At 38.1% G+C, this 22923-nt stretch overlaps 1 protein-coding gene across 2 annotated transcripts in view; it reads right to left on the reverse strand.

Annotated features, from left to right (window-relative positions):
- KIF24 (kinesin family member 24) overlaps positions 1–22923 on the reverse strand; it is a 63848-nt gene that overhangs the window by 39395 nt on the left and 1530 nt on the right. For both annotated transcript variants that reach the window (XM_065901583.1, XM_065901582.1), the window contains exon 2: positions 1091–1738. In XM_065901583.1, coding sequence (XP_065757655.1) covers positions 1091–1713 — 623 coding nt within the window. In that variant the 5' untranslated portion in view covers positions 1714–1738. The remainder of the gene's footprint in view (positions 1–1090; positions 1739–22923) is intronic.

Here is a 22923-nt window from a genome sequence, read left to right on the forward strand (position 1 = left end):
TAGAACAATCTAGTCCTTTCACAACTAAAAGAAGAAAAAAATACTACATGCTCTGTGCTTTGCTAAACCAAGTCAAAAAAATTTTTTTTCAGAAACACTATAGAATTCATTTATGTATTTCAAATTACTAAAGGTATTTTTACCTTTAAAACTGGACCCTCTATTCTTTTAGAATAAAAGAACTGGTTGGTTACGAAATCCTCTGAAACCTTAGCTACTATAAAACCATATGGAAATACTTTGCTTTAAGGTATGAATAATAGCCCTTATTTTTTTAAGTGGCTAAAGAATGTATTTTGTTTCTCCACAACTCACCAACCGTAACTTTTAAAAGAACAAGAGGCAATACACATTATTTTTAAAAGAATGTATTTTCCATTATACCAAGGTTAGTATTAGGGATTACTTGATATTTCAACTCTTAGGAACCTTTTTCAAATTCTAACTCAAAGCACTAAGTGAAAATAACTTATTGTCTGTCACTCTGGCTCCCAAACTCTAAATGCTATCAGAAGTATCTTACTCTTTGCAATGACCAAACTCATCTGTTCTTCCTGGGCTGGAACTGTAAAAAGCACTCAAAATCAGGATCTTATTTCAAATTTTGCAGGTAAATCAACTGCTCCAAAGACCTATTGAATTCAACTAGCTGAATTAAACAGTGTTTTTTTCTAAAAACTAAGCTTCATGACCCCTGGTTGAAGTTAATTTGATAGTCTTTAAAAAAAAAAAACATCTGTGGATTTTGTCATTTTTTTTTCTACTGCAGAGGCAAGTTAATTATTTTATCTTCATGAATGCACTAGATACATCATGTCATGCTAATAAAAACAGGTCTGCAGCAGACCCTGGTAAAGCAGCTGCTTGATGCACATGAACAATATCATCTTTTTCCCATCTGGAAAGTCCAAATTCCTCATCAATTTCCCCCAGTCAAGGTATCTGCATTATCACCACAGAAGCTGTTCACTATTATTTTCTGTAAATATGGAGTAGTTAGTCTCCTCTGGTCATGGAGAACCCTGCCCTTGCCTAAGGCTCCCTTCCCTCCAGAACAAAAAAAAAGAAAAAAAAAAAACAAACTTATTACCTGATATAGGAATGAGGAATTCCATAGTTATACCCTGAAATATGAGAGACTCTTTGAATAACTGAACTATCACAATCCCCCTGTACTGGAGAAAAGTGATTTGATGAAAAGGGTGAAGTCTTAGCTTCTTTTTGTATGTAGGAATCAGCAGCGGTGGCATTCAGAATTCCTGTTTGTATATGGTACTGGGAATCATCTGGTAGCATGTGTTCCAGTACTTTTATGTAGTTAGACTTCTGTTCACCTGCAGAAAAATCTGATAAATCACACAGTTCAAACTGATTGTTGCTGATAGTTCTGTCTTTGTTGTCAGCAGGAGAATCAAAATGCAGTTGCCTGCGAGGGCCAGATCTGGATTTCTGAGGCTTGACACACAGACTGCTTGTCTGAAGAAGATAGTCTGGGCTACTGACTGCTTTATCTTCTTCCTGCATAATCTTAATGATTTTGATAAGTTGGAAGAGACGTTTGCGATCATTCATGTCATGGACTCCCAATTTGGAGTAGTCCTTCATTGTAACGTTGGCTAATTCATCTATTTTCTGAAGGCCAAGGGCAGTAAAATGAGGATAATACTGTGCTAGTTCAGCTTCACAAAGACATTCATACAACCAGGATGTCATTTTTGTGAACGGGTTTCTATAAACTCTGAAGAGAAAAAAAAATTCATTCACTTGAAATACAGTATATATAATACAATTATTCCTTAAAAAAAAAAAAAAGAAAATCACAAAAGAAATATGCAGCAAAATCCATTCCAGCATTCCAGGTTTTCAATAAATACATTTTTCTTTTAAAATTATTAAATAGCATAATGTGTAAACATGTTTATAATGCATTTGTAGTAATTTGTCCTTTGCTTAATAAAAAGAGACTTTCAATTATGTATACACATAGGTACATGCACATACGCATAACACAAATCACTTACTTATTTCTAGGGAGTTCCTTCCAACCTTGAAATGTCTACTTAACATATACCACAAACTACTGAAACCTTCTCCCCAACTGCTGATTGTTACAGGACTAATTTTAGATGTTCAAGTTAATGTCAAGGCATGTCGCACAACTGTTTCCTATGATTAACGAACAAAGGCTAAGAACTGTTTCAAAATGGAAAGCAGAATTAAATAGGGACTCACAGAGGATCATGATAATTCAGAGAAAATCACATTTGTATATACTGAGTACTGGTAGAAGTTAGTTGAATAAAGAAGTAAAAACATTAATTTAGAATCTACTAATTCAGGATTTCAGATCATTCTAAAAGGCAGGTGTTTGTAGATGTCTACCTATATACAGAACATGAATAAAATAATTTACCTAGGAAATTAATACCATGGTCAAAAATTTTAATGGCTGTACATTAAAATGTTTAAAAAATTTAACACAAGCTATTTAGTTAAATACTAACAAATGATGTGGTAATAACACATAATCCTAGTCTATTATTAAAGTCAGGACCTTGAGGAGTTCTTTCTATCACTGTTAATCAAGTTCATAAGAATATTGAAAAGTAAGTAAACTACATTTTCTCTAAAAAATTTTAATAATTCAGAGTTTTCAAAATTCTTTTGGTTCTTGGTAAAGCTTTTCTGTTTTTCATTTTAATTTATATTTTATCTTCCTTCTAGGAGAAACAGAAAAAGAGGTCAGGGCCAGGTAAAAGTAGTAATTAAAGGATCCTGAGTAATAAACTTTGGAGGAAATGCTTCTTAGGGTACAGAAATGGTCAAAGGGGCTAAAAAGCACATTCTAAACTCATCCTGCCCTTTTCCATTTGTGGTAGATGGAAAAAGAAAAATTCTTTGCAGGCCCTTCCACCAAGAGATGAAATTTACTTCTGTTGCATTTAGGCTGGCCTTGTGACATGTTTTGGCCAACAGAAAGTGGTGGAAATGACACTATGTGACTTATATGCCTGGTCAAGAGCCCTTGACTGTTGCCAGTCACTAAGTCATGTCTGACTCTGCAACCCTGTGTACTGAGCACTCCAGGCTTCCCAGTTCTACACTATCTCCTGGAGTTCGCTCAAACTCATGTCCATCGAGGTGGTGACCATCCAACCATCTCATCCTCTGCCATCTTCTTCTCCTGCCTTCAATCTTTACCAGCATCAGGACATTTTCCAATGAGTCAGCTCTTTCCATCAGGTGGCTTAAGTATTGGAGCTTCAGCTTCAGCATTAGCTCTTCCAATGAATATTCAGAACTGATTTCCTTTAGGATTGACTGGTTTGAACTCCTTGCAGCCCAAGGGACTCTCAAGAGTCCTCTCCAAAACCATAGTTTAAAAAGCATCAATTCTTTGAGATAGTGATGGACAGGGAAGCCTGGCGTGCTGCAGTCCATGGGGTCGCAGAGAGTTGGACACAACAAGCAACTGAACTGAACTAACAGCCTTCTTTATGGTCCAACTCGCACATCCGTCCATGATTACTGGATAAACCATAGCTTTGACAATACGGACCTTTGTCGGCAAAGTGATGTCTCTGCTTTTTAATCCACTGTCAAGGTTTTTTCATAACTTTTCTTCCAAGGAGCAAGCGTTTTTTAATTTCATGGCTGTAGTCACCATCCACAGTAATTTTGGAGCTCAAGAAAATAAAGTTTGTCACTGTTTGCATTGTTTCCTTATCTATTTGCCATGAAGTCTTGGGACCAGATGCCATTATCTTTGTTTTTTGAACGGTGAGTTTCAAAGCCAGCTTTTTCACTCTCCTCTTTCACCTTCATCAAGAGGTTCATTAGTTCCTCTTTGCTTCCTACCATAAGGGTGGTGTCATCTGAATATCTGAGGTTGTTGATATATCTCCCAGCAATCTTGATTCCAGCTCCTGTGTCATCCAGCCCAACATTTCACATGAAGTACTCTCCATAGAAGTTAAATAAGCTGGGTGACAATATACAGTCTCAACATACTTCTTTCCCAATTTTGAACCAATCCATTGTTCCATGTCTGGTACTAACTATTGCTTCTTGGCCTTTATACAGGTTTATCAGGACACAGGTAAAGTTATCTGGTACTCCCATCTCTTTAAGAATTTTCCATAGTTTGTTGTAATCCACACAAAGTCTTTAGTGTAGTCAGTGAAGAAGATGTTTTTCTGGAATTCCCTTGCTTTCTCCATTGGCAATTTAATCTCTGGTTCCTCTGCCTTTTTTAAAACCAGCTTGTACATCTCCAAGTTTTCAGTTCACACATTGCTGAAACCTAGCTTGAAGCATTTTGAGCATAACCTTGCTAGCATGTGAAATGAGCACAATTGTACGGTAGCTTGAATATTCTTTGGCATTGCCTTTCTTTAAGAGTGGTTCAATGAAAAAAAACAAAATAAAATAAAATTTAAAAAAAAAGAATGGAATGAAAACTGACCTTTTCCAGTCCTGTGGCCACTGCTGAGTTTTCCAAACTTGCTAACATACTGAATGCAGCACTTAAACAGCATCATCGTTTAGGATTTGAAATAGCTCAGCTGGAATTTCATCATCTCTTCTAGTTTTGTTCATAGTGATGCTTCCGAAGGCCCACTTGACTTCACATTCCAGGATGTCTGGCTCTAGGTGAGTGATCACACCATCGTGGTTATCCAAGTCATTAAGATCATTTTTGTATAGTTCTGTGTATTCTTGCCACCTCTTCTTAATCTCTTCTGCTTTTGTTAGGTCCATTAAGGACCTGTCCTTTATCGTGCTCATCCTTGCATGAAATGTTCCCTTGATATCTCCAGTTTTCTCAAAGAGATTTCTAGTCTTTCCCATTCTATTGTTTTCCTCTATTTCTCTGCATTGTTCATTGAAGAAGGCCTTTTATCTTTCCTTGCTATTCTCTGAAACTCTGTATTCAGCTGGGTAAATCTTTCCCTTTCTCCCTTGCCTTTTCTTTCTATTCTTTCCTCAGCTATTTGTAAAGCCTCCCCAGACAACTGCTTTACCTTGTTGCATTTCTTTTTCTTGGGGATGTTTTTGGTCACTGGCTCCTGTACAATGTTATGAATCTCTGTCCATAGTTCTTCAGGCACTCTGTCTACCAGATCTAATCCCTTGAATCAATCTGTCACCTCTACTGTAAAATAATAAGGGATTTGATTTAGGTCATACCTTAATGGCCTAGTGGTTTTCCCTACTTTCTTCAATTTAAGCCTGAATTTTTCAATGAGGAGCTCATGATCCGAGCCACAGTCAGCTCCAGGTCTTGATCCTGCTAAATGTATAGCATTTCTCTATCTTTGGCTACAAAGAACATAATCTGATTTTGGTACTGACCATCTGGTGACATCTATATATGGAGCTGTCTCTTGTGTTGTTGGAAAAGGGTGTTTGGTATGATGAGCATGTTCTTTTAACAAGACTCTGTTAGCCTTTGCCCTGCTTTATTTTGTACTTCAAGGCCAAACTTGCTTGTTATTCCAGGTTATCTCTTGACTTCCTACTTTTGCATTCCAATCCCCAATGATTACACAGACATCTTTTATTTAGTGTCAGTTCTAGAGGTTTTATAGGTCTTCATGGAACCATTCAACATCAGCTTCTTCAGGATCAGTAGTTGGGGCACAGACTTGAATTACTGTAATACTGAATGGTTTACCTTGGATATGAAATGAGACCATTCTATTGTTTTTGAGACTGCACCCAAGCACTGGATTTCAGATTCTTTTGTTGACTATGAGGGCTATTCCATTTCTTCTAAGGGATTCTTGCCCACAGTAGTAAATATAATGGTCATCTGAATTAAATTTGCCGATTCTCATCCATTTTAGTTCAGTGATTCCTAAAGATGTTGATGTTCAACCTTGCCATCTCCTGCTTGACCATGTCCAATTTACCTTGATTCATGGACCTAACATTCCAGGTTCCTATGCAATATTGTTCTTTATAACATTAGACTTTACTTTCACCACCAGACATGTCCACAACTGTGCGCTGTTTCCTCTTGGCCCAGCTGCTTCATTCTATCTGGAGCTATTAGTAATTGCCCTCCGTTCTTCCCCAGTAGCATACTGGACACCTTCCGTCCTGAGGGGTCAGGTAATCTTCCAGCGTCATATCTTTTTGCCTTTATATACTGTTCATGTTCTCGCGGCGAGGATACTGGACTGGGTTGCCATTTCCTCCTCCACTGGATGCTCGGTCAGAACTCTTCACTGTGACCCATCCGTCCTGGGTGGCCCTGCACAGCATGGCTCACAGCTTTACTGAGTTATGAAAGCCCCTTCACCACAACAAGACTGTGATCCACTTTGTTGTACATCAAAAACTAATACAACATTGTGAATCAACTATAAAAATTTTAAAAAATAGATATGCTTTGTATCACATTTCTTTCCATGTCACAAAAAGTCCAGCTCCTCTCTTCTTCTGGGATAATGATCAGAATCACTCCAGGAACTTTAAGAAATATAGATACCTGAGCCCCAACCCAGATACATAAGAAAACAAAAAAACAGGGACTTCCCTGGTGGTTCAGTTGTTAAGAATCTGCTTCCCAATGCAGGAGACAGAGGTTTGATCCCAGTTCAAGAAGATTCCACACACCATGGAGCAACTAAGCCCGTGTACCACGACTACTGAGCCTGTGCTCTAGAGCCCAAGATCCGCAACTACTGAAGCCTGCACACTAGAGTCTGCGCTCTGCAACAAGAGAAGCCACCTCAATGAGAAGCCCGTGCACCACACTTGAGAGTAACTTCCATTCACCACAATGAGAGAAAGCCTGTGCACATCAATGAAGACCCACTGCAATCAGAAAAATAAAATTTTTTTAAAAGTACTCTATAAATGTATTCATTGTGCAGTATGCAGATTCTGTAAAGCATTTACTAAGTGCCTGGCTAATAGCAGGAATAGTGATCTACCAACAGCATTTTAAAATACTTTTCCTTAAAAAAGTTTCAAACATCACAAAAGTAAACAGAATTGTACCACATGAACTCCCATGTTATCTACCCATAGATTCTTCAGTTATCAAAATTTCCCACACCTGTTTCTCCTATTCTTTCTTTCCTTTGCTGAAATATTTTAAAAGTAAATCCTAGATATGTCATTTCACTTCTAAATTTTCTAAACAGATCTTTTCTTATGTAACCCTAGTGTCATTATTATACCTAGTAAGTTTAAAAATAATTCTTTGGTATCTTATACTTAGTCCATAATATAATTTACCCAATTATCTAAAAGAGAATCTCTATTTATATTAAATATGCACATATATTTTAAAGTATCTTTTTACAAAAATATTTTTTTGTTCAAATCAGAATAAAAACAAGGATCATGAATTTCATCGTTATGTCTCCTTTTTTCTGACAGGGCAGTACCCTATTCTTTCTTTTTTCCTTTATATTCCACTGACTTAACACAGAAACCAAATATGTCCTAAGTATGGGATATACTACACTAAAAACATTCCTCATTGTTCATCTGAAATTCACTTTTAACTAAGTGTCCTATTTTATACTGGTTTAATCTGGCAACCCTATATTTGAATCAAGTTCTACAATTTGGGCAAAAATATTTCATAGGTGTTACCATGTGCTTCATAGTTTATCACACCAGAAAACATACAATGTCTGCAAATGGCAGACTGACTTCCTTCATTGCAAAGTACTCTCATCAACCAATTAATCCAAGGGTTTCATCCACTGATGACGGTTACCTGCTTCAATCATTTCACTGGGGTTGCAAAATGGTGTTTTTCTGAATCTATCTTTTTGGAACTTTCCTATAAAGAAAAACTTTCTCTCAACAACTAGGGCTATTTGATTATCCAAAGTAGAGTTTGCACATGAAGGCAGGCATAAGAGTATTCTTTCTTTTCAGTTTCTAATTTTCAGTTAAGTAGTGGGCTAGTTATTTTGGATGGTTTCCAGTGAGTTCTCTTGGAAATCTGCCTTTCTTTTTTTTGGGGGGGGGGGGCGGTTAAAATTCATTATTAACTCATGGGTTTTATATATTTCAAGTGCTTCAATCAATTGTCTTAATCTTTAAGAGCTTCATCTTGTATATTTCCTGGCCGAAATCTAAAATCTCTTTCAAGAAATATGTATTTCTGTTTTGGAAGTAACTGCCCTTTGTCCCACATCCAGTTAAAGGTTATATATGCCTGTCTTAAGCAGAGAGGGCCTGGGCATTAGCAAAAGAGGGAAAAGAATGAACACAAGCACACTGGCCTATATCTTCCCTTTGGAGATATGGAAAAACTCTACATAGCCACAAGTAGTTAATCTAGAATAGACACTACTTACTGCATATCACTCACCTAGAGCCAGACATCCTGAAATGTGAAGTCAAGTGGGCCTTAGGAAGCATCACTACAAACAAAGATAGTGGTCATGGAATTCCAGTGGAGCGATTTCAAATCCTAAAAGATGATGCTGTGAAAGTGTTGCACTCAATATGAAAGCAAATTTGGAAAACTCAGCAGAGGCCACAGGACTGGAAAAGGTCAGTCTTTATTCCAATCCCAAAGAAAGACAATGCCACAGAATGCTCAAGCTACCGCACAATTGCACTCATCTCACACGCTAGTAAAGTAGTGCTCAAAATTCTCCAAGCCAGGCTTCAGCAATACGTGAACCGTGAACTTCCAAATGTTCAAACTGGTTTTAGAAAAGGCAGAGGAACCAGAGATCAAATTGCCAACAATTGTTGGATCATCAAAAAAGCAAGAGAGTTCCACAAAACCATCTATTTCTGCTTTATTGACTATGCCAAAGCCTTTAGCTGTGTGGACCACAATAAACTGTGGAAAATTCTGAAAGGGATGGGAATGGCAGACTACCTGACCTGCCTCTTGAGAAAGCTGTGTGCAGGTTGGGAAGCAACAGTTAGAACTGGACATGGAACAACAGACTGGTTCCAAATAGAAAAAGGAGTACGTCAAGGCTGTATATTGTCACCCTGCTTATTTAACTTATATGCAGAGTACATCATGAGAAACACAGTGCTGGATGAAGCACAAGCTGGAATCAAGACTGCCGGGAGAAATATCAATAACCTCAGATACGCAGACGATACCACCCTTATGGCAGAAAGTGAAGAAGAACTAAAGAGCCTCTTGATGAAAGCAAAAGAAGAGAGTGAAAAAGATGGCTTAAAGCTCAACATTCAGAAAACTAACATCATGGCATCTGGTCCCATCACTTCATGGCATATAGATGGGGAAACAGTGGAAACAGTGGCTGACTTTATTTTTTGGGCTCCAAAATCACAGCAGATGGTGATTGCAGCCATGAAATTAAAAGACGTTTACTCCTTGGAAGGAAAATTATGACCAACCTGGATAGCATATTTAAAAGCATAGACATTACTTTGTCAACAAAGGTCTGTCTAGTCAAGGCTATGGTTTTTCAAGTAGTCATGGATGGATGTGAGAGTTGGACTATTAAGAAAGCTGAGCACCGAAGAATTTATGCTTTTGAACTGTGGTGTTGGAGAAGACTCTTGAGAGTCCCATGGACTGCAAGGAGATCCAACCAGTCCATCCTAAAGGAAATCAGTCCTGGGTGTTCATTGGAAGGACAGATGCTGAAGCTGAAACTCCAATACTTAGGCCACTTGAATTGAAGAGCTGACTCATTGGAAAAGACCCTGATGCTGGGAAAGATTGAGGTCAGGAGGAGAAGGGGATGACAGAGGATGAGATGGTTGGATGGCATCACCGACTCAATGGACATGAGTTGGGGTAAACTCCGGGAGTTGGTGATGGACAGGGAGGCCTGGCGTGCTGCGGTTCACGGGGTCGCAAAGAGTTGGACACGACTGAGCGACTGAACTGAACTGAACTACTGCATATTTGAGTTACTAAATATTCTCTTTAGGTCAATTTCTGACTTCAGTGTCAACTGCAAACAATCAGTTGTGCTTCTGGAAGGCTTTATTAAGAAGGATGTTGAGGCATTTACAATCATTAATAGAAAACAAGATGAGAATTTGGGGGCTGGGAAGGGCAAGTCATTTCATTTCTTGCAGCCCGTCTTACATACTGAAGTTAAAAATATAACACTGACACCTTTGTCGCACTGTGACAATAAGGATGTCAATGGAGTTCCTCAACATAAAAGTGATAGGATATAATTATCATTAAAAAGTGGAATGACCAGACAATGGAATATAGATAAAAATTTTTAGTAAATGAAGTATTTCAAGTATTTTAAGAAATCTGTCTGATTTTAAATATCCCCTACTACTAGTAGTTTATAAAGATTCAGATAAAAATAGCAAACTGATAAAAGATGGGTTAGAAGTCAAGGTGGATGACTGTTGACTTTGTTCAGTGTCTGAGCTTCCCTGTTACATGAGCTGTAACTTCACTGGGTTGGTTTTCTTTCCTCCTGTACCCATGGTAAATAATCCAAACCTATTTCAATTCTTTCTCTTTTTGGTGAACCACAAGGCACAAGGAGCTCAGTTCCCTATCAGGGATAGAACCTATGTCCCCTGCAGTGGAAGCATCGAGTCCTAACCATGGACTGCCAGGGAATTCCCTCAATTCTTTCTTATTAAGCTCTGAAACAGCTTCAAAAATCTCCTTTTGGGTGTGAGTGCACGACAGGATACAATTCCATGAGTTCTGACCATTGTAAACACCCATAAAACCATCACCGCTATTATAATACAGAAAATTTCCATCACCCTCACAAGATTCCTCACATCTCTTTGCACTCCATCCTCCCCTCTGCCCTTGGTCCTAGCTAACCACTGATCTGACTCCTTGGAAAAGACCCTGATGTTGGGAAAGATTGAAGGCAGGAAGAGTAGGGGACGGCAGATGGTAAGATGGCTGGATCGCATCACCTACTCCATGGACAGGAGTTTGAGCAAGCTCCAGGAGTCGGTGATACACAGGAAAGCCTGGTGTGCTGAGTCCATGGGGTCGTAAAGAGTCAGACATGACTGAGCAACTGAACTGAACTGAATTGATCTGTATGATGTTTTTGTCATTACATATATGTTTGCTTTTCTGAAAGCTTATGTGAACAGAATTATACAATATATTCTCTTTTGTATCTGGGTCCTTTTATCTAGTATAATGATTATCAGATTCATCCATAATGCACATGTCACACGCTCATTTTACTCAGGAGGAAAAAGACTAGAATGAATCAGTGAGTTGCCCAAGTTTTAACACAGCTCTCAAGGAACAGTTCTCAGATTCAAACTTAGGTCTTCTCATGGCTAGTCCCATGCTCTTTGCACTATTCCATGTTGCCTCCGTCAAAAGCAGCTACAAAGACAGCTCACTGCCAGCTCCCCTAAGAGGCCCCCTGTGGACCCTGCTCAGCAGAATGGCTGCCTCCTGCGGATCTGTGCTGCAGCGTGGTACCTCTCACAGCCGCCACCACCAGGAAAATGCCCTGCAAATCAACAATGGAGGTCAGACGGGCCCGCTCACGTTCAATGCCACAAGTATGCACAGTGCTCCTTTGTGACAAACCCAGAGAAGGCTAGGTCTCAGCTGTTGGGGTAACAATCAGAAATAGAGTCTTGGAAGAAATCCAGTTGGCAGAAATTCAAATTTTCTTATCCTGGTGGCAGAGAAAATAAACTGGAAGGGGAATTCATGCAACTTTATACACAATTAAGGAAGCTGATTCACATTCCAGGATGTGGATAAGATCCAGCTATTTAACATGTCCCCTCAAACTTTTCATTCAACTATCTAAACTATGTAACTCTACCCACCTAAACTGCCTGAAACTGAACTTGGAATCAGATAACTCTCAATCGTTTAGCTGTGTAACCTTGGGCAAAATCACTTAGTTTCTCTGAGTTTCATTTCCCCCTCTCAAAGGATGTGATAAAATATTTATGTAAAACTAACTTGAAAATTTAAAGTACTCCATAAAAATGGAGCCATGCTCTTATTCAGGACTGGGTCACTGTGCCTGGCATGTAAAAGAAGTGTTGACTTATTAGAAACAGATACATCATATTAAAGATTTTTAAAACTATTAAAAGATGGTTTCTATTATTTGATTGATAAAAAGTTGAATACGTAAGAGAATCAAAAGGTTAGAGGTATGGAAGTAGAGGAATTACACTTGCAAAATAATAGTAGTACTATGTGTAGGCTTCTACTAACTTAGTATTATTTCATGGATGACAACTGTACAAATACTTTCCTCTCCTTCATTGACGGGTGGATTCTTTACCACTGCGCCAGCAGGGAAGTCCAAACACCTAGTTACTATATGTTATTTAGAGTTATTAGATGATGCTATATATCAAAATATTAAGGTATAATTTATGTATAACAAACTAGACCAATTTTAGTACAGTTTCATAAGTTCTGACAAATATATACTCGTGTAACTACTATATCAATCAAAATACCAATACAACCAAGACAGTCCCATCAAAAGAGTTTCCAGTGCCCCTTGGGAGTCAATCCTCTCCTCCACCCATGATCCCAGCTAATCTTTGATTTGTTTTCCATCACTATGTCGAGTGTATTTTCTATAATTTTTCATAAAATAAAATCATATAGTGTCATTGTTAGTTTAAGTCTGTTTAACATACAAAGACTGAAATTTGGGGGATTTTCCCTTTCTTAGGCCTTTGGGAAAAAGTTAAAATGATCATACTATTTTTCATAGCTCTTTTTTCACTGACCTAAAGGACATCTGCTAATAAGGAAAAATTTTCTTAAATCAGTCTAATTTAACATAAAAATGAATAGTGAAACTAATTTGAAGAAAGTATCACAATCTACTGCTGCTTGACTGTATAAATGTCAATTCAAAATCTCAATTTTCTTTTTTAAAAAAGTATTTATTTCTTTGGCTGCACCAGGTCTCAGTTGCAGCACACGGGATCTTTGCGGCACCATGTGGGGTCTAGTTCCCTGACCAGGATCAAACCCAGGGCCCCTGCATTAGGAGCCCAGAGTCTTAGGCATTGGACTACCAGGGAAGTCCCTTAAGACTATTCAATATTTCCAATAAAAGTTTTTGCTCACTATAAAAGCAGACAACCTAAATCTAAGGTCTATATATTTCTGGTCAGTCAGAAAAACTGTGGGAAAACTGCCCAAGTTCTAAAGCAGCCAAGCTATTTTCAGTTTCTGAAATTCATGTGACATTTCAAATACTTAAATTATCAAAGAGAAAAAGGAAAAAAAGGGTTAATACACCCCCTATATCATCATTAAGCTTTAACAACTTTTTGAGATATAATTTACGTACCATAAAACTCACCCATTTAAAGTGTACAATTCAATAGCTTTTAGTATGTTCACAGAGTTGTGGCAACCATCACCACAATTTTAGAACATTTTTACCACTCCAAAAAGAAACTCGGTATCAATAAATTTTAGACGTTACACTAGCATCTAAAAGAGAAAAGCAGCAACCTAGATGCCCATCAGCAGATGAATGGATAAGGAAGCTGTGGTACATATACACCATGGAATATTACTCAGCCATTAAAAAGAATTCATTTGAATCAGTTCTAATGAGAAGGATGAAACTGGAGCCCATTATACAGAGTAAAGTAAGCCAGAAAGATAAAGAACATTACAGCATACTAACACATATATATGGGATTTAGAAAGATGGTAACGATAACCCTATATGCAAAAAAGAAAAAGAGACACAGAAGTACAGAACAGACTTTTGAACTCTGTGGGAGAAGGTGAAGGGTGGGATGTTTCGAAAGAACAGCATGTATATTATCTATGGTGAAACAGATCACCAGCCCAGGTGGGATGCATGAGACAAGTGCTCGGACCTGGTGCACTGGGAGGACCCAGAGGAGTCGGGTGGAGAGGGAGGTGGGAGGGGGGATCGGGATGGGGAATACGTGTAACTCTATGGCTGATTCATATCAATGTATGACAAAACCCACTGAAATGTTGTGAAGTAATTAGCCTCCAACTAATAAAAAAAATTAAAAAAAATAATAATAAAAATAAAAAAGAAAATAAATAAATAAAAGAGAAAAGCATTTCTCCTAAAACATTTACTTCTATCATTAACAAAAACAAAATTAACCACAGAAGAAATCAAGAAAATGTATTGAAAGTTTCTGTGGAAATTTAAGCTGTGGTCAAGAGCTGTTAAGAATGCACAGGCTGAGTTATTTTTTAGACTCTTGTAGCACAGAATGAAAATCTCAAGAGCTTTGTTTGAATAAATTAGAAGGGCATATCGAACATGTTCCAGGTGGGTGTTTATGGCCATAGTTTTTAAGAAGTAATTCAATATAAGCCTCATAATGCATAAACTGAAGCCAGTTTCATTTTATTAAGAATATTAGGAACTCTGCCCTCACTTATTTTAAATAAATCGCCCTGTTTAAAACAAAAGGAAATCTGATTCATTCGTCCATGTATTTCATAGTATCAAATAATCTTTGTTATCTTTATAATGTTTAACTGAACAATTCTTTAAAGGGGTATTTATTTTTGTTATAAAGAATACAATGAAGAGAAACTAAAATGTGGCTTTGGGTAACTTTGATGGTAGAAAAAACAAAAGTTGGCAACATTTGTGTGTCACAGCTTTTTAAAAGAAAAATATTCAAATTTATTTCAGAAATAATTCATGTTCTCAAGTTTAAAAAAATTCATTAAACAACAAAATTTCAAATTATTTATCCTGAGCAACCTCAGAAACTAAAAGTTCACAAATGCTGGAAATAACCAGATCATTTGTGAGGTAATTAAAAAAACACACACAGTAAACAGAACTCCTAGATCAAACCTGACAAATACAACTTACAAAGCTCTTTAAAAGACCATTAAATTTAAAAATAAATATTCTGCATGGAAAAGCCTTTTAAGGGCACTTTTAGGAAGTTATTTAAAATGTAACTGTAAAAGAGTAATATTTATTTCTAAATATGATCGGATTATGTTAGAGGAAACATTTTAAATGAAATAGAGAACATACAGCTTTCTAGAAAAAGAAAATAAGGTGCAGTGAGGCAGGTTATCTTCACTAAGGGGAAAAAGGTGTGGAAGAAGAGAAAACAAATTAAAGAAGGCAGAGTTATGGAGAACATTCAGAACAAGGGATAATGGGGGTAAACAACACTGAAAAACTGTGTGGCATTATCTTACAAAGTTGAGTGTTTTTATAGCCTACAACCAAGGCAACTCATCTTAGGTATATTCCTTAGAAAAACCTCTGTACATGAGCTTCATGAGGCACACACAGAAAATGTTCAGAGCAGCACTGTTCACAAAAGCCAAAAACAAAATAACCTGAATGCCCACTGGCAGGAGGATAAATAAACTTGGGTATATTCAAACAATGGAACATTATACAATAGTGGTAAGAGAACAAACTATACTAAACAACTTGTCAAATCTCAGAAACATGAGGAAAAAAAGAAATCCCAGAAAACAATGTTCCTTTTCCTAAGGCTATGCCAAAGCCTTTGACTGTGTGGATCACAATAAACTGTGGAAAATTCTGAAAGAGATGGGAATACCAGACCACCTGACCTGCCTCTTGAGAAAACGATACACATGTCGGGAAGCAACAGTTAGAACTGGACATGGAACAACAGACTGGTTCCAAATAGAAAAAGGAGGCAGTATATTGTCACCTTGCTTATTTAACTTAAATGCAGAAAAATGCTGGGCTGGATGAAGCACAAGCTGGAATCAAGACTGCCGGGAAAACATCAATAACCGCAGATATGCAGATGACACCACCCTGATGGCAGAAAGTGAAGAAGAACTAAAGAGCCTCTTGATGAAAGTGAAAGAGGAGAGTGAAAAAGTTGGCTTAAAGCTCAACATTCAGAAAACTAAGATCATGGCATCCGGTCCCATCACTTCATGGCAAATAGATGGGGAAACAGTGGAAACAGTGGCTGACTTTTTTTTGGGGGGCTCCAAAATCACTGCAGATGGTGACTGCAGCCATGAAATTAAAAGACGCTTACTCCTTGGAAGGAAAGTTATGACCAACCTAGACAGCATATTAAAAAGCAGAGACACTACCCTGCCAACAAAGGTACATCTAGTCAAGGCTATGGTTTTTCCAGTAGTCATGGATGGATGTGAGTGTTGGACTATAAAGAAAGCTGAGCGCCGAAGAATTGATGCTTTTGAACTCTGGTATTGGAGAGGACTCTTACAGAGTCCCTTAGACTGCAAGGAGATCCAACCAGTCCATCCTAAAGGAAATCAGTCCTGAATATTCATTGGAAGGACTGATGTTGAAGCTAAAACTCCAATACTTTGGCCACCTGATGTGAAGAGCTGACTCATTGGAAAAGACCCTGATGCTGGGAAAGATTGAGGGCAGGAGGAGAAGGGGATGACAGAGGATGAGATGGTTGGATGGCATCACCGACTCAATGGACATGAGTTTGGGTAAACTCCGAAGTTGATGTTGGACAGGGAGGCCTGGCGTGCTGTAGCTCATGGGGTCGCAGAGTTGGAAACGACTGAGCGACTGAACTGAACTGAAGGCTTCAAAAGCAAGCAAATCCACTGCATTATTTAAGCATCAAAATAGAAAATGTAGGATAATGGTTATTTCTGATGGAAGAGCAAGAAAGTGGTGAACAGAAGAGAATACAGGACATTATCTGCTAGGTCTTAGATATTTATTCATTTTGTATTATGCTTTGTAACTTACATATATATGCTTCATAATACCCTTTGGAATGTATCACATAATATTTATATTACGGGGGAAAAAAGAATCCTACAGCTTTCCTGGTCAACAGAGATCATCCTGTTTATAGCTGATCTAGGGCATCAGAGGATGAGATGGCTGGATGGCATCACTAATGCAATGGACGTGAACTTGGGCAAACTTTGGGAGGTGGTTGAAGGACAGGGAGACCTGGCGTGATGCAGCCCATGGGTTTGCAAAGAGCTGGACAAGACTGGGAGACTGAACAAAAACAACAAAGTCTATAATACTAGGCCCATGAAGGATTTCCTCAAACCTTGTAGTCTGGCTTGAATGTTTAAAAATTTTTTAAATTGCAATATTTAAAAAGCAGGAACAATTAAAATTAAGTTATGGCTCTACTCTTTAGAAGGACATATATTACCCTATACACCAATAGTCCCCCTGCTCCCTATTTCTTTATACCCACCAACTTTATTCATTTCCATTAATTTGTTAGCCCTGGGTACATCAGAGTTTGAGAACTAGGATCTGCTCCAACACCTTCATTTTATATGGTATCTGAGGCTCTGAATGATTAAGTGACTTGCCTAAGGTCACACAGCTTTGATAGGCTAAACCTCAGTGGTCTTTTCAAACAGCTTACTATTTTCCATTTTCTACTTACTGAGTTATATATGTTTTAAATGAATATACTGTTTCTGAAAGAAAAGGACTCCATAGGCAGGTCAGCAGGCATTAGAACATCCTATATGCTCTCATTAATACAGAGGTGATGTGAAATATTATACAAGGACTAAAATAGCTTCTGACTGCCAAGAAGTATTTCTTTATCTGAGTTACCCTAAATTGTGACAATAGCCACTTAAAAAATACTTATCTAGATAACAACTGTATTGAGATACAATTCATATACCATACAACTCAGCCATTTAAAGTTTCAAAGCCTTTTAGTATATGCCTTTTTAGTATGTGTAGTACTAAACCATCAATCCATCTGGCCCTAGGTAAAAATGATCACTTTAAAAAAAAAGTCACAAAGTACTGTTAGTAACCGCATACAACACAAATCCAATATTCTCAATGAAACTGCATTAAGATGTTTGTGTACTCTGCAATAGGCATAAGATCCCTAATTAAGAACACAAGAATTCAATATTGCCAGTGAGAGGTTAAAAGGTGGCTAATAGAGTATATATACTCTTCCTCCAACAAGGGAATTAAGTTATTTCAAGCTCCAGATATTGTTCTATCTATAGACCACTGGTCTTTAGAAAGGGATACTAGACACCTGCTTAAAACAACAGCTGCAAAGGGATAAGAATATATGATTCCTAATGTAATTCTTAAGGCTAGATGTGAATTTTGGGATACAAATCATATGAGTTATACCCAAAAGTACTTTGTGAAAGATTATTTTTGCAACTGAAAAAAAAAAGTTTCAAGGTTTATGGTTAAGTAGCTAATGCTTTGCAATTACTGCAATTTCATTCAAGAGCCCCACTATGACACTTTAAAATTTCTAAGTTTCTAAGCATAATAAAACTGTTGGACTCAATTATTTTAAAACAGTGCAAGTACTGCTCTCTCTAAATATAGAGGTTTAATTGTGAAAGAATTCCCTGGAACAGGTGGTAACCAATATCAGGTTTAAACTCTGTTTTATTTTTTAAACCTTGGCCTAATCCAATTGTGATGGTGCCAGTGGTAAAAAACTTACCTGCCAATGCAGGAGATGCAGACCTGGGTTTGATCTTTGGGTTGGGAAGATGCCTGGAGAAGGGCATGGAAACCCACTCCAGTATTCAAGCCTGGAGAATCCCATGGACAGAGAAGCCTGGCGGGCTACAGTCCACGGGGTCGCACAGTTGGACACCACTGAAGCGACAGCGCACACGTACAATCAATTGTAGATGTTGGTCACTTTCAGATTTGTTGCCATTTGGCAGTTATAAAATACTTATCATAAAATATATCCCACATGGTTAATAGCTATTATAATATAGTTATATTGTTTATTGTTAAATAACTTTATGTAATATATAGTTATGGTTTTCTATAAAGATATTGCTGTAGAAAAAATAACAATTACAGTTTTATAAATTACTAAGATGATAAGAGATTTCTTTTACTCAGGGTTATACTCTCCTGGGAACTATTACCACAATGGCACCAGAAATAATTTCTAAAGGAACGATGCTGAGAAAACAAAGAACAATTAAAACAATTCCATTCACTGGGATCTGATGCTGGGAAAGACTGAAGGCGGGAGGAAAAGGGGACGACAGAGGATGAGATGGCTGGATGGCATCACTGACTCAATGGACATAAGTTTGAGTAAACTCTGGAAGCTGGTGATGGACAGGAAGGCCTGCCGTGCTGCAGTCCATGGGGTCTCAAAGAGTCAGACACAACTGAGCAACTGAACTGAACTGAATTAATTATGCTACTTGATTAATCTTGCAAGACTTTTTGTGAGAGATGGCAATTTATATAAATGAAACCAATGCAGAGATAATTTATTAAAAACAGCTCTATGAATTTGTTTTGACAGCAATCAGATATCTGTATGTTGGCTACACAATTCTATACCACTAGTTCTAACCAATCAAATCTCAACATAAGCAGGTAACTTAAAAGACACACTACTGTTCCTCATTGCTTGTGAAATCTCTTCTAGTCGTTTAGGCATGGATATCGTGCAATGTTATTAACCAGCTACTTTCAGAATTTCAGTGTAACTTTATCTCACCTCACAATAAAACTAACCATCTTACAGATATCTTTTCCTCCAACCTGCAGCAAAAATATGCAGGTATAATCATCAAAATATCCTCAAGAGTGAACATCCAAACTATTTGTCAATAACTAAACTCATTAACTCCCCACGAAATCTGTTCCTCTATTTCTCTGTGCCTTGGAGAAGTGGGGGTTGGGGTGAGGTAAGTGACAAAATAGCATCTAGTCACTCAGAGCTAAACTGGGAAGCATCTTCAGACTCCTTCTCCTTTAATCCCAAACCTAATCAACAGGTCCAGTCAATTTAATCTAAGTATCTGTCACATCTCCCCTTAGATATCCTCATTCCTACTACCACAGGAATGGTTCAGCCTCAGATGGTGGTTCACCTAGATCATCACATGCCTCTTAACTGCTCTCCTTACCTCCAGTTTTGCCCCCTCCAAGCCATCGACTGCACTAGAGAACCAGATCATTATTTTGAAAGCATAGTTATGACCATGCTGCTCCCTTATTTAAAACCTTTCAGTGGCATCCTGTCACCTATCTAAACGCCAAAATCCAAGCTCGTTAGCATGTCCTACAAAGCTTCTGATGCTGGGAAAGATTGAGGGCAGAAGGAGAAGGGGGCAACAGAGGATGAAATGGTTGGACGGCATCACTGACTCAATGGACATGAGTTTGAGCAAACTGATAGTACAAGACAGGGAAGCCTGGTGTGGGTCAGTCCAGGGGACCGCAAAGAGTCAGACACAAAAACAACAAGGTCTACAGTCTAGCCCATTCCTCTCCCCACCTCACTCCTCAGTTCAGTCAACTTCTTAGACTGTTATCTTTGCATTTATTCACACTGTACTCTTAAATGGCCTCCTCTGACTCTCATCGAACCTCACTTTAACTTTCTCTTACCCACTGATTAAAACACAAATGAGTTTTTTCTGGTCTCCCCAGATGTGGCTGGATTTCCCTTCTATGTTCGTATCATACTTTTTGAATATTTTTATTATTGAAGCTACATTCTGTTATAATTATCTATGAGTATGTCTATTTCCTTCACTAGAATAGTGGTCAAGGAATGTGTCTTATTAATCTTTTCATCTTTTCATCCCTAGAACCTAAAGAGTCCTGGGAACAATAAACATACAATAATTATTCAATGCATAAATATCCCTACACTATTTTTAAAACTATAAAAAAGCATTTGATACCACTTGCAGTCACAGGTAGTAAAACTTTTGTATCAGGCATAGTTTGATTACTTAGGAAAACTATAGCAGAGTTGGTGTCTTGACTCACTACTTCTGAGCAAGAAAATGAAAGACGTTCCTATCACACAAACAAATTGCTATGGACAAACCTATGGTCACAGTAACAAAAACCTTTCATCTAGTCACTCAAGAAATAGCTTGTCTACGGCCATACCACCCTGAACGCGCCCGATCTCGTCTTATCTCGGAAGCTAAGCAGGGTCGGGCCTGGTTAGTACTTGGATGGAAGAAATAGCTTGAAGGTCTTTTATGAGCTAGGCTCTTTCTAAACATTGAGGAACAAAACAGGTAAGGTCACTGCCCTCAAGGTGCTATTATTTTAATGGAAGGAGATAATCAATAATCAAATAAGCAAGATAATTTCAGATAGTGATAAGTGTGATGAAAAAAAATAAAGCAGGATGAAGATTCCACTTAGACACTGGATGATCAGAGAAAACTTCATTCAGAAGAGAATATTTGAGGTGAAATCTGAAATAATGTGAAGGAGTCATTTATGTAAAGATCAAGAGAAAGAACATACCAGGCAAGCACACTGGCCCTAAAGTTGCCCTAAAGCATGACATGAGCAAGCAATCAAGAGAAGATCAGTTTGGCTCTAGCACAGTAGATGAAAGGGAAAGTAGTATGAGATGACAACAGAAAGGTAGGGGACAGATCAAGTGCAGTCCAGTGGGCCACATAAAGGTGTCTGGAATTTAAAGTGAAGCAGGAAGTCTTTGGAGGATCTTAAGCAGGGGAAAGGACATGATCTTTAAAGATTACTCTGTCAAAAAAAAAAAAAAAAGACTACTCTGTCAGTTCTGTGGAATGGATCGCAGAGAACAGGCAGAAATGGAGGGAGGGAGATCAGTGGGAAGCTACTGCAGTTAAACAGGCAGAAAATGATAGTGACTTGGAAGAGATTTTTGCTTTTGTGAGGATTAGCTGGGATAATGTAATAAAGTGCTAAATAAGCAATCAAATAACACAAGCACTCAAAAAAAAAAATAAACAAACAAGAGTAAGAATAGAAGATATACATTGGTCTCTGCCTTGAGATCCTGGCACAGAGCTCCTAAAACCCTTGTAATTTCCCAAGCAATAACAGCACTAGGAGTATCTCTTAGTGGCAACTCTGGGTCAGCTCCTGGATGGAAAGACTAAACCACAAAGAGAAGCTTAGAATTTTTCAGCCACTACCTCCCAGTCTCCAGAGATGGGGGAGGGGCTGGCAGGGGAGTTAATAACTCATCACTTCTGTATGATGAAGTCTCTGAAAATCCCAAAAGGACAGGGTTCAGAGAGCTTTTGGCTTGGTGTATTCATCCACGCAGAGAGGGTGACACATCCCAACTCCATAGGCACAGAAGCTCCTGCACTTGAAACCTTCCCAAGACCATGCCCTACGGACCTCTTCATCTGACTGTTATCTGAATCCTTTATCATATCCTTTAATATCCTGGTAAACACCAGCGTTTCTCTGAGTTTTGTGAGCTGTGGTAGCAAATTAACTGAACCTGAGGAGGGGGCTTGCGAACTTCCAATTCGTAGTCAAATCTGACAGAAGTTGTGGGTATCTGAGGACTTACCACTTGTGACTAGTGTCTGAAGTGGTATGGAGCAGTCTTGCGGGACTAAGCCCTTAACCTCTAGGATCTGACACTACCTCCAGGTAAACAGTGCTGGATTGAGGTAAATTGTAGAACACCCAGCTGGCGTCACGGAGATTTGTTTGGCGGGGAGGGGGAACCCTGACACATGTGGGTTTTCCCTACACAGGAAAAAAGACATACTGGTGGAAAACTGAATTTTTCCAATATGAATGGTACCTATTAGTTTATGCTTATAGAAAAGTCTTCTTGTTTAATAGGATGATGAACTTCAAAGTCCTTGAGACATCATCTTGGGAAGTATATAATGACTACAACACTCAAAGTACAAGAAGTAGAAATTCATCACTCATTTAACAAAATCTGTTGACTACCTACTCTGAACAAATTATGAATAGGTTTGCTGAGCGAGCGCAGGAAACTGGATTAATTAATCAGTTAAAGTGAAGAGATCTGAGAAGAATATTTCAACTCACTTTACGAACAACAAAAGTGGAGCCCAGAGAAAGAAACTGCTATTCCTCCTCAACTGGAAGATAAGAGAACCATACCCTAGTTTGCCCCAAGGCCATACTATGAATAGTTAAAGATTTTCATTAACAACAGAAACCAAAAGTCTTTAATGAAGTGGTATGTGGGTAG

This window comes from Muntiacus reevesi, chromosome 10 (genome assembly GCF_963930625.1).
Source record: "Muntiacus reevesi chromosome 10, mMunRee1.1, whole genome shotgun sequence".
Classification (NCBI taxonomy): domain Eukaryota; kingdom Metazoa; phylum Chordata; class Mammalia; order Artiodactyla; family Cervidae; genus Muntiacus; species Muntiacus reevesi.